The sequence below is a fragment of the Doryrhamphus excisus genome, linkage group LG5 (genome assembly GCF_037039965.1).
Source record: "Doryrhamphus excisus strain RoL-2023G ecotype Guam linkage group LG5, RoL_Dexc_Guam_v1.1, whole genome shotgun sequence".
NCBI lineage: Eukaryota > Metazoa > Chordata > Actinopteri > Syngnathiformes > Syngnathidae > Doryrhamphus > Doryrhamphus excisus.
Window position 1 is genome coordinate 18,719,660 of NC_136361.1, and position 19,022 is coordinate 18,738,681.

Below are 19,022 nucleotides of genomic sequence, written 5' to 3' on the forward strand. Positions count from 1 at the left end.
ATGGATAGGATCAGGAACGAGTACTACACAGGGACATTCAATGTTAGAGGCCTTGGAGATAAAGTCAGAGAGGCCAGACTGAGATGGTTCGGACATGTCCAGAGAAAAAAAAAAAAAGCGATTTTGAAAAGAAGTGATGCAGCCACAGTCGGTTACAGCGTTACAATTTTAGCGCATACGATCTAAGTGATGATTATTCAATTCTTCAAAGTCTTTATGGCATGCAAAATAGGGATCTCCCATGAGATTAATACAAATGAAAGCATATGCAACTTGCCAGTGTTTTGCTAGTGCTTCTAGTGGGAGTGACCAGGATGGATAGGATCAGGAACAAGTCCATCAGAAGGACATTACATGTTAGAGGCCTTAGAGATAAAATCATAGAGAGGCTGGACTGAGATGGTTCGAGGTGTCCAGAGTTTGGACATGGATTTCTAGAGATTCAGAATTAATCAGGCAAAACTCTTTACTGAATTACGACGGAGAACAACAAACAGAATAGAGAGCAACACAGTTCAGATGAAGAAGGAAAATTGAGGCTTGTAAGGACCAAGACTCCTGTGACCTGAAAAGTGTTTATTCAAGGTAGTATAGATCCACTATTGATCCCATTACGTTTGTGAGAGTTTATAGACAGCGTTGCTTCATAGCCATCAGGAACAATATACCCTAATTAACCTAAATAATGGATGGCGAAAGTAGATTTTTTTTTAACAACGCCAATCATTTGTTGATATTTTCTCCTTTCAAAAATCAATTGCATGGTCCAGACTTGAAAATCTTTATGTCACAATGATGAGGTCCGCTACTGGCATTACGTTGACGCACCAACCTCCGGAGGAATGCACCCATGACCCTTCTTCTCCCTCATTTTCAGCCCTCACTTCAGATAATATCACACAATCGTCTCACAATCGAAAATCAATACGCATTTAGAACACTTAGCTCCAAACCAAAGCTAATCCGTACAAGAAAGTTGGCATGAATGTTTAGTCATTGAGTGGGGCTTGTTTTATGGATTGTTATGATGGGAAATGATCATATTTGATTCAAGGAAAATGTAAGGTAATTCTCCTCAGTAAATGACTGAATCACCACCCCAGCATCCACCTCGGCGGGTGGTAAAGCGTAACGATGTTGTACTCTCAACTCCTGGCTCCAAGCACGAATAACATTTATTTTCAAATGTTCTAAAGTTGTAAAATTGACAGTTGGAAATTCTTGATGGGGGGAATCTAGCTGTGAGTGAATACTACTGGGGTTGATTATCTGATCCAAAACAATGTTTATCAGGATTTTCCTTTTTGGAGCCCGAAATAGATCTTTATTAATTCCAAAATGACTATACCGCAGACAGGGGTGCCCATTAGGAATTCTGTGCCTCCATTAAAAGCTATTTTTATATTATTTACTTGAACCTGAAATAAATTATATGCACTGTTTTTGTGCAAAAAATAATGAATAATGGAGAAATAGTCAATCATCACTCAATTTGAAGGATGTACAAATTGTATTAAAAATAGAAGCAATATTTGGTTCCAATGCTGGAATCTAGCATCTTCATAAACATCTGATTAATGGTAATGGTAATGGTAATGTTTTTATTTCATTTGAACATGCATCAGATTACAATTGAATGCATCACATAATCAGTTCACAGTTCCACATGTCCAAAAGGAGTAGGAAGAAGCAAAACTTATTAAATCCTACCCCTCCATGTGGTTCTTTTACAACCAGTAACTGTTACATTTGTTCACTTCCTACTTTCCATAATATAGTTAAAAAAAATTAATTATTATTTTTTATTTTTATTTTTTTAATTTTTTGTCCCTTACCAAAGTACAAGGTGATATGACCATCCAATTACATAATGGGTACCATAGTAAGTGTCAATATAGTGATATGTATAGCACATCATGACTGGTTCAAGACTCTTCATCCTTGTATTTAGCAAACATCAACTGCTTGTATTGTTTCTTGAATTGGCTCATTGTTGTGCATTGTTTGAGGGTCTTACTCAATCCATTCCATAGTTTGATTCCACATACTGAAATGCTATGGCTTTTTAACGTAGTCCTAGCATATAAGTGTTTCAAATGTAGTTCTTCCCTGAGGTCATATTTCTCCTCTCTTGTAGAGAAGTATTGGATGATATTTTTGGGTAATTGGTTATTTTTGGTCTTATGCATTATTTTAGCTGTTTGAAGATGAACTACGTATATCAGCAAGTTTAAGTATTTGTGATTTTAGAAATAAGGATGTAGTAGTATGTTAGTATGTTCTCTGTAGGCAGCATTATGAATTATCCTTACTGACCTTTTTTGCAGTACATTTAGCAAGTGAAGATTGCTTTTATAGATATAACCCCATATTTTCACACAATAAGTAAGATATGGTATTAAAGAAGCATGTTTAATTGTTGTTTGGACTGTTTAAATACAAATTCCCATTCAACCACGAAACATATTGTTCCATTCATGGATCAGACACCTTTGTAATCTCTAACAAAACAGCAATATTTCAACAATATTGTCCTGAACCAGTATGCGCTGTAGATGCGTACGGTAGATGTGAGCTTGCTTTCTGACACCCATGATTCCGTTCCCTCCCATTGTGCAATGCCCATTGACATTTCCAGATGTGAGTAGATCACAAAGGCAGCGACTGAGGAAAGAGGGTGACATTTTCTACCTCTGTGACAACTTGACAAAGGCTGAGAAGCATTGACATTTGGGGAAGCGCTGAGTGGATTTTTCTCCTAAGAGTTTCTATTATGGACAAATAAAGGGAAATTACTCATTGCCTACTTATATCTATTGCAATAATAGTACTCGTAGGATGATGAAACAGAAAACAGATGAATAGAAGGAGAGAAGGCAGTGTAAAAGACAGATGAATAAAAACAAGAGCCGAGCTGTAATTCTCAAGTGGCTCACTTAGTGGAAGCATCTTCAGTCTTTTCCCTCTAAATCTCCATCAACTGCTGCATACATCTCCCTGAAGTATAGAGCCTTCTGCTGTTGATCTTGCTTGAAAAGGTACAAACTGTTCAGCACAAACAGACCATTAAATAATCATGTGACTGCTATTTCAAACAATTGTCTTGCGGCAAGTAATGTCGAGATAAAACACACAATTCCGTATCAGATGATAGACAGCCAGTGTGAATGGTTGTTTGTCTATATGTGCCCTGTGATTGGCTGGCCACCAGTCCAGGGTGTACCCCGCCTCTCGCCCGGAGACAGCTGGGATAGGCTCCAGCACCTCCGCGACCCTCGTGAGGAAAAGTGGTAGAAAATGAATGAATGAATATTAGACAGCCCAGAAAAACGTTGATCTAAGATATAAAAAGGGTATTATTAGTTGGTTAGTTTTTGCTGTTGTTTTTTCATTTGTCCAAATATTTCAATTTTTTGCTTTAATAATCTTCTTTTCAGAATATTATGACTTTATTCCCAAAATATGATACGTTCTTCCCCAACCTAATTTTATAAAAAATACAACAAATATTGTCAAATATTTTAACTGTATGCTTCAAAATGATGTTATTTTTCCTCATAATATTACAAAGCTGTTGTCACAAAATTGTGAATTTTTTGTTGTTAGAATATGACTTTTTTCTCTGATGATTTTAACTTTAATTTAATTTTACTTTCCCAAAGTTTATTTTTTTTCCAAATATAAACTTTCTTCATGTTAATTATTGGTCATAAATATGACTTTATTCCCATAATAGTTTGATTTTGTTATTTTACAATTATAACTTTTTTTGCAATCTGATTTTTAACTTAATTTGTCCGTCATAATACTACGGCTTAAATCTTTTTTTTCTCCTCCTTGTGCGCTCAATACAAGTGCTGGCAACCCTACGTGACACAGCACACATGTAGGGTTTCCAATTGGTTTTTGTGATGTGCTTTTAAAGGCATTATTGGCATATGCCGATCATGTTTTTGATTTTTTTGTACAAAAATTGGATGCAAGGAAATCAGACATGCATACACATGGCAAGATATCGAGACTGGCAAAATTATAGAGCTGTTTTGTATTTATTGTGTGATTATTCGTTCATTTGATATCATCCCAGGCCTAGTGTCCCACCAGACAATTTTTTTTTTAACAAGAAATCCTGTCACGTTTTAATGTCTTGTACACATCTAAAGATATGCAGCAGAGGCATCAAAACAAGTTGAGTAATTTCAATTTTGCTGCAAATGAGGCTGTGACACCATGGAGGATTACATTAATCATTAGATGATCTTCAGGTCTCATTAGTTTAGTGTCACAGCTCATCTCCCACATTATTATACAAAAAAAAATTGGAAAGGAATTCATTATTTCTAATATACAAATTGTTGAACTGTTTTTTTTTATTGGAGTTAGAAATCATAACCAGGAAGTACCCTTTCAGAGAGCAATTTCAAGGAGGCTAATGTGAAATGTAAGGGGAGGTCTGTAGTTGGTGGTATCGAGCTACTAAATGTTATTCTCTCTGACATTGTCTTTCTCTGGAGATGTGAGCTTTGCTCCCCTGAAATTTCACTGCAAAGTTGCCAGCGCTCTTTACTTTTCAGATGCCAGAAGGTCTTGTCTTCAGTTTCCTTCCTTGCGAAGCTCAGCTAATTGAAACACACCTCTAAGAAAATGTCAATTTTCATACTTTTTAGATGCATCTTGTGAAAGAAAGCGCATGCTATACCAGCATTCTTAATGTATCTGTCAGGTTAGGTGAATTATAGTAATTATAGTAATTATAGTAATAGCTCGGATTTATTTGTTACATTTGTGTGTTGCATTATTTTGTTTGGTGTAGAGACAGTGCCACTGAGGAAAAGACAGGAAGCAGAACTGGAGGTAGCAGAGATGAGGATGCTGAGGTTCTTAGTGGGAGTGACCAGGATGGATAGGATCAGGAACGAGTACATCAGAGGGACATTATATGTTAGAGGCCTTGGAGATAAAGTCAGAGAGGCCAGACTGAGATGGTTCGGACATTTCCAGAGGAGAGATAGTGAATATATTGGTAGAAGGATGCTGCGTTTAGAGCGGCCAGGTAAAGAGGAGGTTTATGGATGTAGTGAAGGAGGACATGAGGGTAGTTGCAGAAGACAGGGTTGGATGGAGGTGGTTGATTTGCTGTAGCGAACCCTGAAGGGAAAAGCCCATCTACAAACACGAAGTTAGGAATTGAATTCAAATGAGAGAATTGTGTCGTAGAAAATGCCATTAAAATTAAAATTCATATTTGAGTCTTATTGAGTCAAAGCCCGGATATTTTTTTTTCAGGATCCCGGCAGCTGCCACTGAGGAAAAGACAGGAAGCAGAACTGGAGGTAGCAGATATGAGGATGCTGAGGTTCTCAGTGGGAGTGACCAGGATGGATAGGATCAGGAACGAGTACATCAGAGAGACATTACATGTTAGATACCTTGGAGATAAAGTCAGAGAGGCCAGACTGAGATGGTTCGGACATGTCCAGAGGAGAAATACTAAATATATGTGAGAGAGACAGATGTAGAAAACAGGGTTGGATGGAGGTGGTTGATTCGCTGTGGCAAAAAAAAAAAAAAAGATTTTGAAAAGAAGTGATGCAGCCACAGCCGGTTACAGCATTACAATTTTAGCGCATACCATCTAAGTGATGATTATTAAATTCTTCAAAGTCTTTATGGCATGCAAAATAGGGATCTCCCATGGGATGAATACAAATGAAAGCATATGCAACTTGCCAGTATTTTGCTACAGTCAGTGGTATCGCTGCTTAACATAAACCCTGAGGAAAAGAGGAGTTTGAAGTCAACAGGTGAAATCACCGTAAGGAAACCACGATAAGACCGAATCTGTTCAAAAGTAAGCAGTTGTGATAGATGCTACCTGCATTACCTTTGCAGCAGAGTGTTGGTAGTTGAAGTAAATAAAGCGTGGAAGCGTGGGGGCCTGAGCTCCCGTTGACTGACACCAAGTCAGTAGGGCCAGGCCATAGGGCTAACCCAAACAAAACACTTCAATCTCTCACAGATGCTCTCTACTGCTCCCTAAGGGCTTGATTGATTGAATTGCAGGCCAGTCAGAGTACATTGATCTAAAAACCCAAGCACTCCACCTCCATTTTCTCAGGCCTTATCTTTGTCCATTCATCTGCTCACTGCCAGGAGTATTCACTGGAGGGCTGTAGTCGCTGTGGGGGCCCATGAGTTAAACACACTTTCACACTTTAGTAGACTTACACTGGAGCCATTACTGTTTTTTTTTACTTAAACAGTCTATCATGTTTGTGCAGTAGAGTTCCCTGAAAGTTAATATTTATTTGTTTTGCTTATTCCTAGAGACGATAGTGATTTTCTTTTAACTGGCAGAAGTGGCTCCGTCCCTAAGGACATTGCTTGGGGACCGGATCGTTTGAATCCTGCTGTTTATGTTGACACGGTCATGGTGTTAAGAATGTAAAGCCATGCAGGCCTATTTAGTTTAAAAAGCTGCACAGAACACAAACACAATTTCAGTAGTGCATGAGTAATACAATATTATTCCATGGGATACAATGAATCCCATAAATATCCTCAAGGAATTTGAAATGTCCTTAATTTGTAAATGATTGATAGCACTTTTGTGTCTTTTGTATCATCCATAATATGCACTCATTTCCCAATGTATTACTCCTACGCATGTCATGCATTATACATTAATAGTGTAATAAATCCTAGTAGTTTAGTTTTTATGGGATCTGTTTAAGAGAGGTGTCGATTCAATGCAGTGGTTATTGGTGTGATTTGTGGCTCAACTGAACTGTTATGATAATCTAAACAAGTGTAATTCAAAAGCACAGATTATTCGGGCGCTCTGTCATATCGGCACAGATGCTATGTTGTGTCGTGATTGGATATTGGGTTTGATCCCGTGGTTTCAGACTCGTTCGGAATCAGAGGTTATGTCCCGATCAGAACTTGGATATACAGGATTTGTAGGTTAAATACAAGGCAAATAAAGTAAAGAAACAAAAAAGTGTTTTTATTTTTAAAAAGTACATATAATGCCATTGTTTTTCGTTTCGTTTTCAGTCGCTGCCATGATTTGGACCGGTGAGCATCGCGCTTTCATTGTTGAAACGTTTATCAAAACAAAGAGCTACTGGTTCTGCATTGAAACAAAAATCAACTGGCCAACCTCGCACCACCAGAACTGATTTAATTTTTAAAACATCATGAAACAATGGCATTATATGTACGTTTTTGTTTCTTTACTTTATTCGCCTTTTATTTAACCTACAAATGTGTCAGATCATTATTTTGCCTAACCTTATATATTTATATAGTTAGCCTGAATGCTAATGTTAGCATTTTCTACCACTTTTCCTCACGAAGGTCGCGGGGGTGCTAGAGCCTATCCCAGCTGTCTTCAGGCAAGAGGCGGGGTACACGCTGGACTGGTCGCCAGCCAATCACAGGGCACATATAGACAAACAACCATTCACACTCACATTCATACCTATGGACAATTTGGAGTCGCCAATTAACCTAGCATGTTTTTGGAATGTGGGAGGAAACCGGAGTACCCGGAAAAAAACCCACACATGCACGGGAAGAACATGCAAACTCCACACAGAGATGGCCGAGGGTGGAATTGAACCCTGGTCTCCTAGCTGTGAGGCCTGTGCACTAACCACTCGATCGCCGTGCAGCCTTGAACACAACATTTACACTAAACAAAAAGTGTACAATATGTCTCACAAAACTCTCATAATGGAATAAAAACCTCACCTTTATGCATTAATGCCGATACAGCGTCGGAGAAGTCATAAACAATACGTTTCAACAGCAAACTACTGCGGTGCCTTCACTGACCACCAAACACAGTGGGACCAAACAATGGCCAAAGCCAAACATGATCAGTGCTGCACAATTTACCCAAAACATATTAAATCATGGTCTTCTAATAATTTAGGTGAATAAAATAAAAATAAGGGTAATTTTGGATGTGTTTCTTCTTCTTTTTAATGTATCATGGAAGTATCGGATCCGGACTTGGTATAGGCTGATGCTCAAGAAACCCCGATCGGAACATCCATACTGTTTGGCTATCTTGCTTAATTTAAACAGTAAATGAACAGCGAATGAATGGTTACTGAAGGAACTGTTCAATTAAGATTATTGATCCTGGTGGACGCAATCGATATCCAAAATCAGTAAACATTACCTTTTTCGATATGTGTCTCTTCTACAATAGGCATCATTCACACAAAAGACAATGAATGGATCAATGGCTGAATGATGTTACGTCTCATGGGAACATCATTTGTGTTTGCAGAGGGAGGGTAATTGTAGTCTTATTCTTCTTTCTCTATACATCCTGGGTAATTGTAGTGATGTGTACTGTAGATATTATGTAGATACCTGTGTACTATAGATACCTCAGCACACTCTGTGGCATGTGTTACCTGGTTGACCAAAGAAACCACTTAGCTTTTTTAAGCTAAACAATTACATTGAGCAATTTGCAGCCAAGCAATTTGGCATTGTGGCAATCCCCTTTTTTTTTAAATGGGGCTGTGGAGAAACAATGTGCTGCCTTGGCAGAGGTATCTGAGTGCTGTCTCATTGAAGATAGATGCTCAAGTTCTTTTTGTTGAAATGACTGGATAATAGGATTGGGCCTCTGTATATGCAAGACCTAGTATGACAAACTAGAACTACACACTACCCTTATGGGAAAAAAATATATTGCAGTATATTGGCAAATATAATGCAATGTATTAGGAAATATATTTCCATATATGGGATCTTGTGTTTATATTTTCCAATATATTGCAATATATGCATAGATCATATATGTGTATATATTTATACATATAAAAAATATCTTGCGATTAAGACCAAAAAAGGACTATATTTTTACATATATAAAATTGCATATAATTTGGGATATATAAACTCATATATTATATATTTGGATTTAATATATTTCAATATATTGAAAGCGGCAATGATTTGTATATTCTGCAATATATTGCCATATATTACATGAATATATAATATATTGTATAATATATGTACAAAAATATATTATTCCATGTATTTATAATATATAATGTATTGGAAAATGTAATGGAAAAATAATATATTATAATATAATACAATATATTTAAAGTAATATATTGATAAATATATTTTCTTTTCGTAAGGGTATAATAACAGAGAGACTCTTTTTTTGTATGATAAATACAAACATATATGTCTCCATCAATGAAGATTGCTGTACATTTTACACTCATGTCTGGTCTAAATTATCTGTATCAGTATCTGAAATTCGAATGGGCGGTGCATAAACTGAAAGTGGGCGTGGTTAAAAATGAGCAGGTCTTACGGATTGATGAGAAGTTGTTGTATTTATTGTTTATTAACCAGCTGTATGTGTACTGTGTATGTGTGTAAGTAATCTGCCAGACTTACAGGTATTAGTTTTTAGTACCAACTTGTCTAAACTTTCATTTTTTTCTTAGTTAATTTTTCTATATGACTGCACAGCGGTCAAGTGGTTAGCGCGCAGACCTCACAGCTAGGAGACCAGGGTTCAATTCCACCCTCGGCCATCGCTGTGTGGAGTTTGCTTGTTCTCCACGTGCATGCGTAGGTTTTCTCCGGGTACTCCGGTTTCCTCCCACATTCCAAAAACATGCTCGGTTAATTGGCGACTCCAAATTGTCCATAGGTATGAATGTGAGTGTGAATGGTTGTTTGTCTATATGTGCCCTGTGATTGGCTGGCGACCAGTCCAGGGTGTACCCCGCCTCTCGCCCGAAGACAGCTGGGATAGGTGTAGAAAGTGGCGTACCACCTATCTAGGAAAGAAAGTCACATTCCACGATGCCCACACTAAATATTAACACTTTGGGTACCACATGTATGCATTGACTTTCTATTGCCAGCTACTTCAACAATAATGGCTGTGTGTTGAGTTATTTTCAGAGGTCAGTAAATCTATACCGCTATACAAGACATACACTGACAACTCTATGTTATATCAAAGTTCCCTACAGTGGAGTACTGACATTTTATGCCAGCTACTTCAACAATAATGGCTGTGTGTTGAGTTATTTTCCAACGACAGTAAATCTATACTGCTATACAAGCTGTACACTGACAACTCTACGTTATATATCCACGTTTTGTACAATATTGTCCTTTGGGACAATATAATAAAATGGTTGATGCAATGTGAGGAGTGTGCTTGTTTTTGCGAGTTAGTGTATTAAATCACCTGTATTTCATATTTACACATTTGTCAATTCAAATAAACTGACATTGATATTTCTCTCATATGACAGTATTGCAATTTTACTCTCCCATTGCAGAGCTGTAATATATTTGAAATGGCAAATATATCACAGCGATATTAAAGAACAGGACTTTATATGTGTTGCTGGTTAAGGACCTACCAAAAAATATGTACTAAAGGAGTAAACATACTTATACCTGTGCAAATTAAACAACGACTAATTACATTTTAATCTACGACCTCGTTTGTGTGTACAGTGCACGTGACTTTGTGTGTGACTTCACTCATTTACTCATTATTAACCTTGCCCTGCTAGAAGATTCCGCATTGTCAATTGTAACTGTGCTTGCTTCTGTCTTTGACAGGAGGAATATTCGAGTCCATCGAGAGCGGTCCATCGGGTGCTGAGGAACTTGCCTTTAAATTTGCTTTAAATACAATCAACAGGAACAGAACTCTACTGCCAAACACCACTCTTACATACGACATCCAAAGGATAAACATCTACGACAGCTTTGAGGCCTCCAGGAAAGGTATTCTGTGTTTGTCATTCTAAAGCTTATGCCGTCATAATGTGTTTATTGTGGTTAATTGGTAAATCAAATCTAAGAACTTTAAGACCTGACTGCTCACACAATGTGTTCCTTCAGAACCTATCTAAGAACAATTCTTCAGAACGTGTCGGTGAATCAAGTCCATTATTCTTGGTCATCATTACTAGTATGCTTTCCCCTCCAGCCTGTGACCAGCTTTCACTAGGAGTGGCAGCTATCTTCGGCCCCTCTCACAGTTCTTCGGCCAACGCTGTCCAGTCCATCTGCAATGCATTGGGGGTGCCCCACATCCAGACTAAGTGGAAGCACCAGGTTTCCGACAACAAAGATGTCTTCTACGTCAGCCTATATCCAGATTTCTCATCCCTCAGCAGAGCAATCCTCGACTTGGTGCACTTCTTCAAATGGAAGACAGTCACGGTTGTTTATGACGACAGCACCGGTGAGTTTTTTGATGAGGTTTATGATTGATCATATTGTTACAGATTGTACTTCATCCTGATCTCTCGCTGGGAAGCAGGTCTTGTACAAACCTTTTCATTATTGCAGTCCAGGTCATTAGGCTGCCAATAGTACATGTAACATATGCCGAGGGTCAGTGTGGGTGCCAGCCTGAGGACAAGCTGCCAGGCCTCCTAGTGCTCCATCCAACAAACACATAGGCTTTTGCCTAATTGAACATTCTTGTTCTGATTAACAAAGTAAAGCTAAACTGAGTTTTGTTTGTAACTGTAATTACATATGAAATTGTACTTGAGGTTTAGTCAAAACTGTACCGCCATTAAAATGATATAACTGCAGTGATCGATACAATAGTTCATACTAAAAATAATGTCATTTGTACGTTATTCATTAGTGTTCTGTTAATTTGGCTATACAGTGGAACTTTAGGATTTTTTTCCTGACTGACTCTAACCAAAATAGATGCTAACCAAATCAATTATTTCCATAAGAAATAATGTAAATCAAATTAATCAATTCCAGAAAGACAACAAACCTTCATTGAAGACGGGACTGTTCCCAAATAAACAATGTGGCAGCGAGATCAACCACCACCACCTTCCTGTTTTGCCATGAGTTATTTCTTGAATACATTAGTGTTTCTCACCTCGATAACCTAAAATGGAGGCCAATAAAGTTGCAAGTGCCAGCATTTTGACAAATCAGGCGAGAAACGCTATTGAATGACAGAAATAACTCATAGTAAAACATCATAGTAATGTGGTGGTGGTTAATCTTGATGCTACATTGTGACTTTGGAAACCGTGAGTGAAGTCAGTCGTTCAATTTAATGGCTCAGTGAAAAACAATGAAAATCAGGACATTTTCTTAAATTTTCAACTTAATAGATTTCCAGTTTTACTCATATTCGATGAGTTTTCTGAACATATTTGCAGAGCATGCAATAGTCAAGACGGGCAATATTGAAACAGAATGCATTCTGTCATGTTTTACTGTTGTAGTGAGTTGCGTTACCTCAGGATGTGAGGACATGATGCCAGGTGCAGTCAAAATGTATTTTATTCCACAAAAAATTACCTCATAAGGAGCGTCACAATGCACAAATGCGTCAAACAAGCAGTCACCTTGGCACTAAACTCACCCTGAAAGGTGGATACAGAAAATGGCTCTCAAGAGCATTCACCAAAGAAAGTGACGTGACTATCTAAGCTGATAAACAACAAAAGGAAATACAGGAGGAAACAGACCCACAAAGAACTTAAACATTAATTTTCTACCGCTTATCCTCATGACGGTCGCGGGGGTGCTGGAGCCTATCCCAGCTGTCATCGGGCGAAAGGCGGGCTACACCCTGGACTGGTCGCCAGCCAATCACAGGGCACATATAGACAACAAACCATTCACACTCACATTCCTACCTATGGACAATTCGGCGTCGCCAATTAACTTAGCATGTTTTTCTGAGAACATGCAAACTCCACACAGGGTGGAATTGAACTCGGGTCTCCTAGCTGTGAGGCCTGCGTGCTAACCACTTATCCACCGAGCAGCCAGAACTTAAATATTTCTTTCTTTTTTCAGTCTAGAAAGAAGTTCAACATTTGTTTATTTCAATGTAGAGAGCATATTGTGTTTCCTAATGGACCAATTCCTTCAACAGAATACATACAAAAAGCCTGATGTTGTGAGAAATACCATCTTTTTGGGAAGGGAATTGAAAAGTGTTTGGGGAACAGTTTCTTGATGAACTCTTTTTCCACCAAGCAGGGAGCAAACAATCAAATCAATAACAACAACGGGACACATCTAATGGCTCAACATTGAAACTGCAAAAAGGTAGATGGCAGCAGCATGTGTTATAGCTCCGCAAGCCAGGCATGACATCCTTACAACTCCCTGGAATGCAGACACTTGATGAGGCCATAAGGGAGAACAGACTATGGTACCATAGCGCCGGCCGGGGGAAAGAACGGATTTGTTCCATACGTATTTACACTAACACTGACAGCTTTGTCTTTGTGCTACGGTGTGTTTTGGTGAGTAATTGTTTCCCCTCAAAGAAAGCCAATATTGGTGCAAAACACTGTGGTCAGCTTGTCATTGACCAGAATTTATGAACAGAACGTTACTTAACAACGTCTCATGGGTGGCAATACAATGGTCGGCAAGGCCACATAAATGACAAAACTCATTTATAGGGATGAGCACGTACACCACTATCTGTTTCTGTATCTGTTCCCCCATCTAAATCTGTATCCGTATCCGTACTCGGAATAGACGGTTATAAAATTTAAACTGAGGTTTAACCGGAAATTGGCGTAGCTTAAATCTGAAATGAACATAGATTGATAAGAAGTTTCTATATTTATTTTTTATTATCCAGCTAAATGTGTACTGTGTATGCGTGGAAGTGCAATGCCAGCATTACAGTCAAGGTAGCACAAATGATAGCAATGGGTGACCTGCTATTTGCCTTTGCAGAAAACAATGAATATTGAATATTCATTCATTTTCTACCGCTTATACTCACGAAGGTCGCAGGGGTGCTGGAGCCTATCCCAGCTGTCTTCGGGCGAGATGCGGGGTACACCATTTTGTGATTCACGCCACAAGTATTAGTCTAACATTTATGCTAACATTAGCATGCTAACACCTTTCATCCACACAAGGGTCGCAGGGATGCTGGAGCCTATCCCAGCTGTGTTCGGGCGAGATGCGGGGTACACCGTTTTGTGATTCACGCCACAAATATTAGTCTAACATTTATGCTAACATTAGCATACTAACATCTTTCATCCACACAAGGGTCACGGGGATGCTGGAGCCTATCCCAGCTGTCTTCAGGCGGGGTACACCCTGGACTGGTCGCCAGCCAATCACAAGGCACATATAGACAAACAACCATTCACACTCACATTCATACCTATGGACAATTTGGAGTCGCTAAGGGTGACCTGCTATTTGCCTTTGCAGAAAACAATGAACATTTCCTGAATATTCATTCAATTTCTACCGCTTATACTCATGAAGGTCACGGGGGTGTTGGAGCCTATCCCAGCAGCCTTCGGGCGAGATGCGGGGTACACCGTTTTGTGATTCACGCCACAAATATTAGTCTAACATTTATGCTAACATTAGCATGCTAACATCTTTCATCCACACAAGGGTCGCGGAGATGCTGGAGCCTATCCCAGTTGTCTTCGGGCGAGATGCGGGGTACACCGTTTTGTGATTCATGCCACAAATATTAGTCTAACATTTATGCTAACATTAGCATGCTAACACCTTTCATCCACACAAGGGTCGCAGGGATGCTGGAGCCTATCCCAGCTGTGTTCGGGCGAGATGCGGGGTACACCGTTTTGTGATTCACGCCACAAATATTAGTCTAACATTTATGCTAACATTAGCATACTAACATCTTTCATCCACACAAGGGTCACGGGAATGCTGGAGCCTATCCCAGCTGTCTTCAGGCGGGGTACACCCTGGACTGGTCGCCAGCCAATCACAAGGCACATATAGACAAACAACCATTCACACTCACATTCATACCTATGGACAATTTGGAGTCGCTAAGGGTGACCTGCTATTTGCCTTTGCAGAAAACAATGAACATTTCCTGAATATTCATTCAATTTCTACCGCTTATACTCATGAAGGTCACGGGGGTGCTGGAGCCTATCCCAGCAGCCTTTGGGCGAGATGCGGGGTACACCGTTTTGTGATTCACGCCACAAATATTAGTCTAACATTTATGCTAACATTAGCATGCTAACATCTTTCATCCACACAAGGGTCGCGGAGATGCTGGAGCCTATCCCAGTTGTCTTCGGGCAAGATGCGGGGTACACCGTTTTGTGATTCACGCCACAAATATTAGTCTAACATTTATGCTAACATTAGCATGCTAACACCTTTCATCCACACAAGGGTTGCGGGGATGCTGGAGCCTATCCCAGCTGTCTTCGGGTGAGATGCGGGGTACACCGTTTTGTGATTCACACCACAAATGTTAGTTTAACATTTATGCTAACATTAGCATGCTAACATCTTTCATCCACACAAGGGTCGCGGGGATGCTGGAGCCTATCCCAGCTGTCCTCAGGCGGGGTACACCCTGGACTGGTCGCCAGCCAATCACAAGGCACATATAGACAAACAACCATTCACACTCACATTCATACCTATGGACAATTTGGAGTCGCCAATTAACCTAGCATGTTTTTGGAATGTGGGAGGAAACTGGAGTACCCGGAGAAAACCCACGCATGCACAGGGAGAACATGCAAACTCCACACAGAGATGGTCGAGGGTGGAATTGAACTCTAACTGTGTGGCCTGTGCACTAACCACTAGACCAACGTGCAGCCCGATTTTCTGAACAGATACAAATAAATGACAGCTGTACTTGTTTCCGTATCCGTAACGGATAATCGGTTTATAGCGACGTTGGATGGAAGAGGGTGTGCGTGCAGCATAGTATATGCATGTGTGTGCTTCAGTCCACAGGATGTTATTGTGATAACACAGCAGTTGTCATGGAGACGATCGTGAACGGGCCACAGATAGACTAAACAATGAACAGGTATCTGTGAAGGAAATGGCGGAGGATCCAGAGCATCTCACTGTAGACAAAGTCACACTTTCATTTTCTACTTCTTATCCTCATGAGGGTCGCAGGGGGTGCTGGAGCCTATCCCAGCTGTCTTCGGGCGAGAGGCAGGGTACACCCTGGACTGGTCGCCAGCCAATCACAGGGCACATATAAACAAACAACCATTCACACTCACATTTATACCTATGGACAACTTGGAGTCGCCAATTAACCTAGTATGTTTTTGGAATGTGGGAGGAAACCGGAATACCCGGAGAAAACCCACGCATGCACGGGGAGAACATGCAAACTCCACACATAGATGGTGGAATTGAACCTCTTAGCTGTGAGGTCTGCGCGCTAACCACACGACCGCCGTGCAACTTATCTTGATTTGTGAAAAACCAAAATAAATCACTAGTGCACACAATAAAAAAAAATCATTAACATGATTATTGCATGTACACTCTGATTTTAACTTTTTGTTGTTTTGAATAGTACACTTCAAAACCAGCATTTCTAATATGAGACTTTGTTATGGGTTGTGTAGGGAATACTTTCCACTGGTATTATTGTTTGGCCTTAGAACAACTAAGTGCCCTTGTTTTATTACATGCATTTATCCTGTGTCTTTACTTTACTTTAATAAACTGACTTTCACCTTTGGTCATAAACTCATACTTGTTTTGGACTTCAGCTATTCCACATGCAGTGGCTTACCTGTTTGTTCATTGCACTCATTAGATAAATAGGTTTTCCTGATTTATTATACTGAGATGGTAAATTGGACTGATTCCACTTGTTAACTATAGAATCGTGACTAGAAATACAAAATCGAAATCAATGGAAAACCTCAAAATTAAGGCTGCAACGATTATTCGATTTTTTTTTTTCTGTTTTGAGGAATCGCTTCCATCACCAATGTGTGCACATCACCCATGCAGAGGAGGAGGAAACGGGTATTTCGCGGCATGAACTCCATAACGCAAATGTGATTTTTGTCATTTACTTGTCTTTTAATTTATTATTAGGTAATTAAGTGACAAGCGGTGTCATTAGCTTAACTTTTTGTTGTGTTACCTTGATTTTGGCTGTTTTTGTTTATTAAAATCTGTTTAAAATTCATAATAATATCTGTTTATTGTAATTTCAATGGTTTAAAACACTAATGAATTGACTTTTATGAATGAGACTTAAGGAACTCTGTCAAAGTATTATTTTGTTATGTAAATTGAACATTTTTGTAATTTTTTGGAGGTTTTTTTTAGAGGGCTTGTTTATATGTGTTCATGTTTTACATAAAGATTGTGAATGATGGGCAAAATAAAAAAAAAAAAAGTGCAGTTCGCCTTTAACATTTAGCCTACAAATATATTTAACTTAAGCATATTTAAGTGGTCCTTGCGGCCTTTATTGCTTTATTGCGGAGAATTTCCAATCTCCAGCAGTATGAACACTAAAATTCACACACTGTTTCAAGGGTCATGTTTAACCTTGGCTCTGGGAACCTTTAGGACTGTGACTAATTCAATTATTTTTTATCATTGCCCATCTGGGCCGGCTAATATCTTATAAGGAGCATATCAGTCCATACGGAGGCTTGTTGGGCCATTCCCTTGCAAGGATATTTATCATAGAGCAGACCAATCTGTTTTACACTCAGGAGACTCCCAGACAGCCCTCTAATAAACGCTTAGACGGGATAAAATATTCATGCTGGGTTAAATATGGATCTTGCAGCAGGGCTTGTACTTTAGACTCCATCAATACGGGAGGGCCACCTTAAAATGGATGTTCTTCTTCTTCTTCTTGTTTACTTGTCACATGAAACTAGCTGTAATATTGCATCTACTGCACAACATAACGATGAAGTGATCATCTCTACTAAAGTGAGTGACAGTAACAGAGTGATTGTACATCTGGCAACACGGCGGCTGCAAGCTTAATCAGTAGTACTCTGGTTTGTGATGAGGAAAAAAAATAACTACCATTTCCAGAACTGTAGACACTGTATTTGTTTAACTTTTTTTTTTTTTTTTTTTCATTTGGGCAAATATATGAAACATTACAGTGCATTTCTTACATCAATCAAAATATAACTTTCCATTATTTACATTTGTATTCAACTATCTGATAGCAAGCCCAAAAGGAGTAGGCTGAAGCAAAAGCTTATAAATGCCTACCCCTTTTTGCAAGATATAATCATGTTCATTCCACAGTCTTGTTCTCTCCTGTTATTATTATCGTTTTAATATTGTTATTATCATTATTGTTATAATCTTTATCATTTATCATTAACTTCAAATGGCAACAATTCAAAATACAATGTACAAATGTATTTTTGTGTTTTTTTTTTGTTTTATTTTCAAGGTCTGATTCGACTGCAAGAACTCATAAAGGCGCCGTCAAGGTACAACATTCGATTAAAGATCCGGCAACTTCCTGCAGAGACGAAGGATGCTAAACCATTGTTAAAGGAGATGAAAAGAGGAAAGGAATTCCACATTATCTTTGACTGCGGACATGAAATGGCTGCTGGAATCCTAAAGCAGGTATGCAACCAATACATCCACCGAAATCATTTCATATGCAAGTGGTGCTGAGGGTTTCAATATGTCTTTTAACTTTAAACTGTCAAGTGATAGACCCAAAAATTGTCACCGGCACTGAGCCACAGGATCCAATTGCCTTGTCCGTCAAGACACAAAACGATCTTAAGCCCAAATGAAGGTTGTTACTGATGCTGAGTGCAGTCAAATATCTATCAGATGGCATCTGCAACAAAAAAACATATTTAAATGTCACGAAATTGCACCAGAGAACCAAACACGGGACATTGAAAGGTGGAAGAAAGTATTTTTTTTGTGATGAAAAAAAATCCCAACAAATAAGTAAGTCTCAAAAGCGTTTCCCATAAGAGGAAAGACATATGATGAGTCTCTCAATTAGCAAATGTTCATAATTTCCCTGCTTGCAGGACTGATCAAATATTAAAGACAACATGATTCACCTCCAGCGCACTGTCACTCTCCCAGGGGTTTTAATCAGCGCCTGAGTGTTAAATTGCTGGGGAAGCTCAAGGACTCTTTTCATTAACAATGTCTGAGAGAAACCCTGCTAATGGAAAGTAATGAAA

At 39.0% G+C, this 19,022-nt stretch overlaps 1 protein-coding gene across 6 annotated transcripts in view; it reads left to right on the top strand.

The window, feature by feature from the left end:
- The window catches only part of grik2 (glutamate receptor, ionotropic, kainate 2), a 138,168-nt gene that overhangs the window by 33,441 nt on the left and 85,705 nt on the right, over positions 1-19,022 (top strand). For all 6 annotated transcript variants that reach the window (XR_013627416.1, XM_058052758.2, XM_078790858.1 and 3 more), the window contains exons 3-5: positions 10,639-10,806; positions 11,012-11,269; positions 18,257-18,438. Coding sequence is in view for 5 of the 6 variants with exons in the window: in XM_058052758.2 (XP_057908741.2) it covers positions 10,639-10,806; positions 11,012-11,269; positions 18,257-18,438 (608 nt within the window). In the remaining variant the exon portion in view is untranslated. The remainder of the gene's footprint in view (positions 1-10,638; positions 10,807-11,011; positions 11,270-18,256; positions 18,439-19,022) is intronic.